The 11,833-nt window shown below is 37.6% G+C and overlaps 1 protein-coding gene and 1 non-coding gene across 2 annotated transcripts; one reads left to right on the top strand and one right to left on the bottom strand.

Annotated features, from left to right (window-relative positions):
• Positions 1-6,079: 6,079 nt before the first annotated feature.
• On the bottom strand, positions 6,080-6,152 carry TRNAR-CCG. Its single transcript has one exon. It is a non-coding gene; the product is annotated as a tRNA-Arg (tRNA).
• A 2,740-nt stretch (positions 6,153-8,892) lies between these two features.
• On the top strand, positions 8,893-11,490 carry LOC103946710 (probable clathrin assembly protein At4g32285). Its single transcript, XM_048582935.1, is given in 3 exon segments — positions 8,893-9,163; positions 9,252-9,974; positions 9,976-11,490. Coding segments are annotated over 2 exon segments (1,983 nt in total). The 5' UTR covers positions 8,893-9,163; positions 9,252-9,297; the 3' UTR covers positions 11,282-11,490.
• Positions 11,491-11,833: the final 343 nt, after the last annotated feature.

Below are 11,833 nucleotides of genomic sequence, written 5' to 3'. Positions count from 1 at the left end.
TATTTGCCTCCGTCTCTAACCGAAGGTCAAAGGGACATAGGGCCAAACATAATTTATTATTTAAAAACTACAACTTAAATTCAAATCCAACGGCTAAGTGACATCAGCTAGCCGTTGGATTTGTATTTTTCTTTTGCTATAATAGGGTGGATATGGCTATAATTCACACAACTTTGAATTCAATCTATTTCAATTCAATCTCTTTCTATTCAATCTTTTTCAATTCAAGTTTGCAATGAATTCCAACTTTGGATCCTCTTCGGATTCCAACTGGGGGTCCTCATCCAATTCCAAATTGGAAGCAAAATGGGCGCAAATGAGATGAGAAGATGAGCAGTTTGATGAAGAAGTTCAAGTAAGGCACAACAAACAAAACAGAGCAGCAGCCATGGTGTGTCAGCCAACTAAGGAACAACCTCAATAGGGTGGCTCTATTGCTGGTCGCTCTTAAAAACCACGAAACAGAGCGATGTCGCATGCCAATCTAATGAACAACTACTTAAAAAAAATATGAAACAAATTTTGTGAAATAAAAGTTATAGGAAAATTTTTCTAAATAAAAAATAATAATAAAACTATAAAAATAAAATAAAAAACAAATGCAACACCTAGCTGACGTCAGTTAGCCATTGCATTTGAATTTTAGCTTAAGGATTCATGTCGGTTATAATGATTTTTCTGGTCAGCCCTTTCAGATTCTATGGGGCCCTATTAGATTTCACGAGCCCTCTGGCCTAGCCCTCGTTGGAGACGGCTTTCGAGCTATTTTCGGCCCTCTGGACCCTTCGGTTGGAGATGGCCTTAACCCCAAATGATGTATAAAAGAAAAACAAGGTTTCTTTCTTGGTGCCCCAACTTCCCCTCGTTGAAATGACATTTTTTGACTCTTTGCAAGATATAATTAAACTTGATCATTAGCAAACGAATATAATTACAAAGTACAAGTTCAAACGACAAAACTAATTATTAATCGATGGACTTCAACTTAAAGTTAAAAGAGAAAAATCAAACAAAATTCCAAGCAATTACCTCATATATTCTATGTGTTGGGTTCTATTAAAAAGATAATGTCGTTATTTGAAAATTAATTTTATGCGTCTGTAACAAAAAATTTAGCTGATTTCTTTCAGATTTTGAGTTCAGCTATCATGGTTTTATGTTCTAGTTAAAGAGAAATGTTTATTTATCCGACTATCAATATTAAACATTAATTATATTAATTTTGTATATAAATGTGCGATCAAATTCAAATCTAACACATCATTCATTGTGGAATCACAGGAGGAGGAACCTTGGACTCTTGACATTTTGATTGAAATGGACAAAGTTGGTTGGCTTGTTTGCTACTACACGAATCTTCGAGGAAACCAAGTTGGTGGTAGTGATCCTAATGCCCTCATCCTACATAGATCTTCGATTAGTTAGATTGAACGTCATGAAAAGGACATGATCAAAATATCAGTACTTTGAACAGAGAGTTATGGGTCTCTATAATTGAGAAAAGTGGCAGATTTAGATAGGGAATATATGGGGGCGGCTGCCCCCACTCAAGAATTTGTGGTTCCATTGTTCTTCCCAAATGCTAAGGTGGGGGCAAAATGTTCGTTAAATTTTCTCAAGGAGGTTGGACAAAACAAGCAATTGGTAGTTGAGTAATGTGTGTTTGCATCTTGTCTTAGCAAGAAAAACAAATTATGGGGACATATTTAGGATATCAAACTGCGTTAGGCTAAATTTATTTTACGTACAAATTTATCAGAAAACTTGATGATGACTTTCACATTCTTGTTCTTTCATACTTAGTAACTTTCACGTTCTTACTCAATAGTAGGCTCTGTCCCTAAAATTTTTGAATCCTCCGCTACTTCAAGGACATTTTTGTCCACAATGGAAGCACCTTGGATGTCCCTTAATTAGGTGATACTGTTGTTTGCGATAGTTTTTGGTGCCTATATATGAGGGGACCTCTCAAAAAGATAAGAACATGAATAATAGTGAAAACTACTCCCACTTTTACTTGCCTTCAAAGTTCACACTTCAAAGGCATATATGAATGTGATGCGCATGTGGGTTCTTAACATTATTTTTGTAAGGGTTGAACCAGACAAACTTTGCAAATAACATGCGATCGAGGTAAGTGACTGCTTTTCTGGTTGTTTGATTAAGCAACCCTAAACTCACGTTTAGCATACTAAAGCACGTATGGCTTCTTCGGGGTAAGCTAAGGTTCGTGAATATTTGGATATCTAAGTCTTCAATTCCATAATTTTTGGTCCCCTGTTCTGGTGGAGTATGTTGGCCCCGTCTAGGTGTAGGAAATCTAGGTCAAAGTAATTAAACTTTGTCCTAAGTAATTACGAATCAAAGTCCGGCTACTGCACTCTCACCATTTAGGGTGTGGCACTCCACTGCTTCGCCTAGCAGCACGATACTTGCATTGCTCTCTGGGATGTTGTATATATAGTCTATTACTAACACTACAATTTAGTGGTATTTCTGACTACTTATAATTAGTAGTGAAATGTCTCAAATTCGACTCTTATGAGACTATGAACAGTGAGTTTGTTATCTAATTAATAAATTAATCATTATCTGATTTCTATATCTTCTACATATGTGCCTTGGATCTTTTAGATGAGATTTTGGTCCAGTTAAATAAAGGTTAGGCTGGACTTGCATAAAAAGTTTAACCTGTAATTAACAAGATGCGTCTTGTTAAGAAGTGTTCTTGAAAAAAACCTTTGTTTATCAAACGCCATTTGTATTAGAACGTATACAAATTATCATGGACTTTTATAATCCATGAACACTTTTTAGTAAAACGCCGTTTTAGAAAATCAGAATAACTGACTATTTGGAGACAGATTAAATGAGACCATGCATAGAGGTTCAATCCAGTTAGCTAATGGACGCGCTTTTGATCACCTTCATCATGGAGTGATATATATTCATCTACTGATCACACTACTTGTGTTACTGGATTTTGGAGCCAACATATATACCAAAAATCTGTTGATCTCGATTAATATTCTTTCAGTTCCCACATTATTAGATAATTTATATTTAAGGTTTACATGTAAAACTCCGACACAAAGAATCCTTATTTTTTTAATAGATGAAGCTATATACAGCTAGAGGATCTTTGTACTTAGTAGTTAATAAAATAATTTGAATGATTAAGAAGGTCAAGGGGATTGTTTGAATCATTCATGCATGCATCAACATGTGTTTGATGGTTTTTTTCCCGACATGTATATGTATAAGTTATCAAAAAGTATTAACTAATTAAACTCATGTGCATGAACTATTTAAAAAGAGTTATTATTTATTTATTTATTTTATTATTATGATCAAATGTAGATTTTGTTAGATTAGATGTTAGATTAACCACCAATGAGGTTCGAATCTACGACGTCATACAAGAACTCAATACATTTCCATCACTGTGATGAAGGATCACTTGCGAACTATTTAAAAAGAGTTGCCACTGGCCAAGGTTTGTAACTTTGTTCGTATGTTGGACTTGAGTGCCCAAAAGGGTTCACTTGCTTGGTGAATTTCCATAACTCGCATATTTTTTATTGTCATCTTTTATGTTACGAGTCGCGTTTCTTTTAATCACTTGATATGTTTGATATTTTTAAGAAAATCGTTAATTTATTTAATACATGTGGCTGAGTCGGGATGACTATTAATCTCTAATATGATTAAAATTTTGTAAATCTGTCTTGAATAATATTTTAGTTTAATCATGACATTTGTACTCTATAATTACGTTAATCAAATATGGGTTCACAATGAGGTATACAATGTACCCATGGCACAGACATACAAGTTTTGTTGATTTTGTAATATTGAAAAACTTCGTAAGTTCAAATTCATCATTGCCAAGGTTTAAAACTTGAAAAAAAAAAAGAAAAAAAAAACGAAGGAAATTACACTTGGATTTTGGAATTAGCCCATCAAACAAAAATCCATTTCATAAAGTTGTGGCCCGTTATCACAGCCCTCGTGAACCAACTGATAATTAAGAAGCCCATATCCAAATCCAATGCCACGTAAAAGCTTCTTCTATGTAGATTTCCTCAAGCAACGACAAACGTCCTTCACCAACTATAGGTCTACAAAGTAAGCCTAAATTCCTAATACTAATTTTACCATTCCAACATCATCAAATATAATTTGTGAAGATAAAGACCAAATAAACATTGGTAGTTTGCAGTTGCGTTCACATTACAGATTCAATTCTCTCTTCTAACTTATTTTTAGGTTGTAGACACATAAGTAGTCACATTGATTAGAGCCTAGAGCGGATACCCTTATCATCTGAGTTTAAATCTCCTCTTGCAGTTTAGATTAGTTTAAGTAGAATATCACTCGGATAAAAGAGAGCATTGGTAAAACCTTTCAAGACAAACGTGTAGAACACAATCATGGACACCCATTTCTTGTGGGAGGAAGGCACTTGCTGCATTCCATGCTCATCAATGTTCTCATAATCTTCTGCATACAACGGCTTTTTTACACAACGCTCCTGATCGCGCGTTCAAATTAAAAGAGCACTGTGTATACTCGTTGCATGCAAAGATTTCTCGAGTTATGCTTAATCTGTTCATTGTTTTGTGAAACATATTGTTGAAGTCTCCAGTGTTGGCTCCTCTGAGGAACGTAACAGGAAGCGTGTAGGAGGATCACGGGAATCTCACTTGAAAGTGCAGCTGCTGTGATGATACATAACATTGTCCAACTCCGTCCATTATAAAAGTCTCGAGACATGTCACAAAACTAAATACTTACAGCACCATTTGACGAGTCGAAGCTCCGACGGCTTACACTTACTTGCTATTCATTGGATCCACAGGCTCCTTCCTCTATCCGCTGTATGAAATGTGAACAAAATCATCTTCGTCCCTCATCTATTGCAGACATCAAGGTATCTGAAAACAATGCAAGAATTATTACAACCACAACTTTGGGAGCAACATATGATTCGATTAGGGCCTACAATAAAAATGAAATGAGCTGAGGAAGGCTCACCAGTGGAAGGTTTAGTGTTCTTGAAAAAGACATATATTGGTTTTTTTCTGCTAAGCCTGATCCTTGGCCTCATATAATCAACGATTTCTCCAAGAGAATTATCAAAATGGAACAAGTATCTGCAGTCAAGAGAACCCGTTCATAAGAGACAAGCAATGAACACAAATGAAATCGAGTGCGTTTTTCTTGATGTATGTAAATCTCATACAATGACATCGATCGGTGGCAGTAGGTGCTTTCCCACACTAATCTCATGCTGCAAGAAAAGTCATAATTTATCATGAAGTTCAGAGATTCTAGTTTGAATGTTTGAAGGTTGTATTTGAATGTATTGAACGGTTGAGATTAGAACATCTAAACAGTATAGAGTGAGCCCCGTGTATTAGTTAGTAGTGTTTCAAGTTGGCCCGTGCGGACTGCGGTGCACATGACCTCTCTTACACGAGGGGAACCGCGTGAAATCTCAACGGCTTTCTTTTGTCCTTTGCTAGCATCACACTATATGTGTGATTGTTTTGCTGTAGTGTAATCGGATCTAAGAAAGACGGATGAAATCGTGGAGCTACGTACTCCCATCGCTGCTGAGTTCATCTTTCTTCTTGCTGCTTTATAACTTTTCCAGAAATCCTACAAAAAACTATACACATTTACAGAAAACAACAATGAGGACAGTGAAATTCATTCCAACTTCTGCTACCAGTTTGAAAAATATATTGAGACCTGCATATGCAATGTGAGTCACCATCATCATCATCAATGGCTTCAAACCCCTCTACTGCACTACTAAAACATATCATCCTCTTCCAAATGCATGCAATCAGCATTTTTGGAGAGAGAGAGAGAGAGAGAGAGAGAAAGAGAGAGTGTGTGTGGCTTTTTGGGAGAGCTCCGTATTATAATTTGGATGTGAAATTGTAATGTAGCTCTTGTTTTAGGTGTTGAGCAATTTCCTCGGTAGCAATAAAAATAAATCTCTTGTTTTGAGCAAAGTGAAAAAACAAACATTGAAATCCGGAAGTCAGAAGAAATAAAAAAAATCAATCGATCACGGTGGGACTCGAACCCACAATCTCCCGCTCCGGAGGCGAGCGCCTTATCCATTAGGCCACGCGACCTTCTTATTGGTTGTTCCACTTCTTTATTTATATAGAAACAACAACCAAAAGTAAAATGCTGAATAAAGAACTCGTTTTGATTTTGGAGTTTAAGAAATAAAATCCCTGTATATTTTCCTTACATCCATTAATTCATAAATTAAGCTCAAGCCTTTCCTTTTAAATGGAACGTTTAATTGGACGTTTGTCATAGCTTTATAAAATAAAATAAAAGTACTTAAAATAAAACTCTAATTGTTAGATGTCTTGTAATTTTCAAGAAAAAGAAAGACCACTAAATTTGTTTTTATTCTTTTTCTTATTATAACAAAAGTACAATCAAGATTTCGAGAATAAAAAACATTTAACTAACCACATAAGAAAGTTAGTTGTCCACCAATATCAACTTATATTTATTAATTAATCAAGACGCCACATCTGCGATTAACTCAATATATTTAATATTACCCTATAATTCTCATTTTAATACTTTAATTATCAGCATAACATAAACACAACTTTTGTTTTTAAGAAACATAAACGCAACCCTTTTTTTTAATAAATGATATTATTTACACAAAATAAGAGAGGGTGATAATTCTCTTTACTTAAAAATGAGAGGTTTTAGATTCAATTTTAGCCAAAAAGGAATTTGAATATACAAGCAATTTAAACCTTAAGTCATAACAAAATCGTAAACGAAATATTTATTTGGATTAGTGAGTAAAAAATGGAAAATATAAGGTAAATGAGGGAACATATTTGGAGGAAACTTGATATAGATCCAATTTTGTGAGCCAAAATTGAAAATAGTCCACTTATGTGAAATAGGTCCGGTGACTAGGATTACACATATGCATTGTTACTTTTGCATATCAATATATCCTTAAGATTATAAATTATTATATATGTAAATGCACATAATCACTCAACTTTAGGATTAATAGTTGGACGGATTCCTTAATTTTAGGATTTGAACTAATCCGTTAATAACTTAAAACTCTCTCATAAGAATTATAGGTTGGGTGATTTTGGGGTGATTATGAGGGGTGAGAAGGTGATCTGAATGCCACACTTGGTTTCGTTGGTGTTTATCTACCTGTATTATAGGATTTTTTATTTTATTTTTTTATATAGGAAACTTCATTTTAATCACTGGCAAAGATGATTGCAGACTAAAACCATAGTAAGATCAAAATCTTATTTTAGTCCCTTGACACATTAATCACCTCATTTATTAATTATATTTCGATGTTTTAACTATTTCTCTTTTTCTTCCTAATTTTAATGTCTTAATTATATTTCATTATGGTTCTAATTTTTATTTCATTCATCGTAATATATTTTGTTGTAAACATTAGATAAACTAGTTTTTGTTATACAATATATTTCGATGTATTTTGTCTTCTTCATTTAGGTATATTAAATTCATAATGCATACATTTAGGTGCACATTTAAGTACACACATTTCAATACAAACATTTAGGTACATTAATTCAATATAATACATTTCGGTATTAGATTTTGGTACATTAATTCAACATAATTCATTTCGATACTAACCTTTCGGTATTAACATTTAGGTACCCTAATTGAGTCTTTCAAGTTTGAAGAATGCTAAATAAAACTAATAAATTAAAAAAAAGGCAAAAAATAAATTAAAATATGTATATTAATGAATTTAAATATTTAATGGGAGACATTAAATAAAAAACACATTAATTATTTTGAATACATCAAGGACTATAATCAATATGTAATCTAACATCAGGTTTTTATCAAATTTCAATCTTCTTGAAGGACTAAAGTTGAAAAACCCATTTTTTTTATTGTTTTTATTTTTTTATATACTCTCTGTATTATAGATTAATAGTAATTTATCTACCTATATCACATGTTTATAATAATTTATCTCAAATTAAATGTTTATCAACTTGTACCAGAGGTTTTTGCTCATAGTTTGTAGAGTATATCTGCTTTCTAGGTATAAAGTATTTGCCTTCCTATATCATAGGTATACATGGAGGTAGACAATACTTTTGCATATCTACCTATATAATAGGTTTTTGTTTATAATCTACCTCACATGTTTTTCTTCTTTATGATATACATATAGTATAGATCCTTAATTATATATCAATATCACAGGTTCCTTACCTCCCACAGTTTTTAATTTTTGATAAACTTATCATATTTGTAGTATATAGTTTTTAAAATATTTGTTATTAGGAGGTGGGTAGATAAAGCCATATAAAAATTTAAATCGATTTTTATTTTTACTTTAAAGGACAAAATGGGTATAATAACAAATTAAATAAAACTGGACTTGATTTGAAACAGTCGGATTTTTTGGACTTGAATATAAGTATGGAAAGAGATCATTCTTGAATTCCTTCTATTAAATCTGTCTAATCAATTAATTAATTTAAATCTTTAAATTTAATTTAACAGTTACAATAGAAAATTTATGTAAAAATTATAATAATTTTAATCATTAAATTAAATTTTAAATATTTAAATTAAGTAATTAGATGAATTTAGTGGAAGGGAGACGATCCCTTTCCCAAGTTTACAGATTTTTGAAGGTAAATATTTGTTAGTTTACTTTAGGATGTCTCTATCAATCAAGTAGGTATCTCCGTAACCCGTACGCTCAGTCGCGCCTCCTTTTACTAAAATAGGTCGTGCTCCACCCCATCCGAACCCATTCATACAAACACGCTCACACGTGTCATAATTGTTTCAGACACGCCGCCCGACACCACCGCCAGTCTCTCCCAGGTTCCCATCTAGATCCCAGATCTCAGATATAATCGACGGCTTCTCGCCCTCCACGTCACTAACTCCAATCCACTATTTAAATTCAGCTTTTTCTCACTCTCTCTCTTGTTCCAGACAAACAGAGAGCAAACAAACCCAACTAAAAAACACGAGAAATTTGATTGGTCGTCGGCTGCTCCGAGATCCGACTCGCCGGACTGTCCACGCCGCAGATCTAGAGACTCCGACGTCGACGGTAAATAACCAAAATGTACGCCCCTTTCTATTTTTAGAAACTCAACCTTCCTCCAGATTCATTCAACCAAGTGAACCGTTTCGTCATTTCCATTGAATCTCAGCCCGCGCGGTATATTAAATCGGAAGCGAATCAGATCGACGGCGGGGATGGCGCCGAGCACGATCCGGAAAGCAATCGGAGCCGTCAAGGATCAGACGAGCATCGGCATCGCCAAGGTCGCCAGCAACCTGGCCCCGGACCTCGAGGTCGCGATCGTCAAAGCGACGTCGCACGAGGACGAGCCGGCCAGCGAGAAGCACGTCCGCGAGATACTGATGCTGACTTCGTCGTCCAGGGGTTACGTCCACGCGTGCGTGTCGGCGGTGTCGAAGCGTCTGGGGAAGACGCGCGACTGGATCGTGGCGCTCAAGGCGTTGATGCTGGTCCACCGCCTCCTGAACGATGGCGACCCGGTGCTCGGGGACGAGATCGTGTACGCGACTCGGAGGGGGACCCGCCTCCTGAACCTATCGGATTTCAGGGACGAGGCGCACTCGAGCTCGTGGGACCACTCTGCCTTTGTGAGGACTTATGCTCTGTTCTTGGATCAGAGGCTCGAGCTGATGCTGTTCGAGAGGAAGAGCGGCGGCGGAGGCGGCGGTCTTGGTGCGGGAGATCGACAGAGCTCTGGTGGTTCGTATGGCGGGGCTTCGAATTTCAGGTCTCCGCCGCCGAGAAATTACGAGTATGAGTACGGAGGAGAGCGAGATCGCGATTATGAAAATGGAGGAGGGATGAGGAGGTCGAGGTCGTACGGCGATATGAATGACTCGGTGAGTCGAAACTGGGCGAGATGAGAAGAGAATTGTGAGCGTGACCCCATTGAGGGAGATGAAGCCGGAGCGAATTTTCGCGAAAATGGGTCATTTGCAGAGGCTGTTGGATCGGTTCTTGGCGACGCGGCCCACCGGGTTGGCTAAGAGCAGTCGGTTGGTTCTGGTGGCGGTTTACCCGGTGGTGAAGGAGAGCTTTCAGCTGTATGCTGACATTTGTGAGGTTTTGGCGGTTTTGCTGGATAAGTTTTTTGATATGGAGTATCCGGATTGCGTTAAGGCTTTTGATGCTTATGCAAGTGCGGCGAAGCAGATTGATGAGCTGGTTGGGTTCTATGGTTGGTGTAAGGATTTGGGTTTGGCGCGGTCGTCGGAGTATCCGGAGGTGCAAAGGATTGGGAGCAAGTTGCTGGAGACATTGGAGGAGTTTGTGAGGGACAGGTCCAAGGGAACCAAGAGTCCGGAGAGGAAGGTGGAGCCTGCTCCTGTGGCTCCAGTTGAGGAGGAGCCCCAACCCGATATGAATGAGATTAAGGCTCTGCCCGCGCCGGAGAGTTTCACTCCACCGCCGCCACCTGAGGTTGTGGAGAAGGCGGAGGTGAAGCAGGAAGTGGTAGGGGATTTGGTGGATTTGAGGGATAATGGGGTTTCAGCTGATGCACAGGGTAATCAGTTGGCTTTGGCCCTGTTTGCCGGTCCTGGTGGTGGTGGAAGTGCTAATGGATCCTGGGAAGCTTTCCCATCAGACGGGCAGCCCCAAGTCACCTCGGCTTGGCAGACTCCAGCTGCAGAACCCGGGAAGGCGGATTGGGAACTGGCGTTGGTGGAAACAGCAAGTAATTTATCTAGGCAGAAGCAAAATCTTGGTGGTGGGATGGATCCATTGTTGTTGGACGGCATGTATGATCAGGGCATCGTGAGGCAGCATGTGAGTACTGCCCAATTGACTGGTGGTAGTGCCAGTAGTGTAGCATTGCCTGGGCCGGGCAAGAGCGCAACACAGGTGTTAGCTCTTCCCGCCCCAGACGGGACGGTCCAGGCGGTGAATCAGGACCCATTCGCTGCATCATTAACCGTTCCGCCACCATCCTATGTGCAAATGGCGGATCTGGAGAAGAAGCAACATTTGCTTATGCAGGAGCAGCAGCTGTGGAATCAGTATGCCAAGGAAGGAATGCAGGGGCAAGGCAGCTTACAGAAAATCAGCGGGACCGGATACTACGGAGCAGCTCCTATGGCAATGCAACCCTACGGAATGCCTCCGGTGAATGGAATGGGGATGCCGCCACCGGCCGGGTACTACTACGCTCCTTACTGATTTTTGTGATCCTCATTTGCCTGCCTATAAAATGACTCCTCTTTGTTAATTCTGTATGCTATTTTCTGGCTTTCTTTAATATCTTGCTTGAATGTACTAAACCTGTTGTGCATTGATGGTGGGGGAGGAGTGGGACTGAAATTATGAGATCAGTCATTTGTTGGCGGGGACTTTGAATGCTCGGATATACATAAAATCGATTTGTGATCTTTTTTTGTTTTGTAATAGTAGATTTTCTCGACTTTTTTTTTATTTTTTATTTTTTTTACCATGAACAAGATATCTTTGATATTTGTTTTGAGAACAAAATTTAATTCATTCGATTTGATAACCATATGTATATGATGCAAAGCATGTTTGGTCGTCTATTTAATATCACAAGGCTATAGTTGTTTGATTCTTAAGTTGCTTGGATCGTTGGCATGCTACGGTCCTTTTGAGGTTTGTGAGTTATGTTTTCTCAGACAGACAAATCACAGTTTGACGGGTGTGCGTAAGCTTTTCCTTGTGATTATGATGGGTTAGTTTTGCATATGTGTCAGCTTGTCATTA

The sequence above is a fragment of a genome, unplaced genomic scaffold (genome assembly GCF_019419815.1).
Source record: "Pyrus x bretschneideri cultivar Hongxiangsu unplaced genomic scaffold, Pyrus_bretschneideri_v1 Contig1, whole genome shotgun sequence".
NCBI classification, from domain to species: Eukaryota; Viridiplantae; Streptophyta; class Magnoliopsida; order Rosales; family Rosaceae; genus Pyrus; species Pyrus x bretschneideri.
This window is presented reverse-complemented; position numbering and strand designations above follow the sequence as displayed.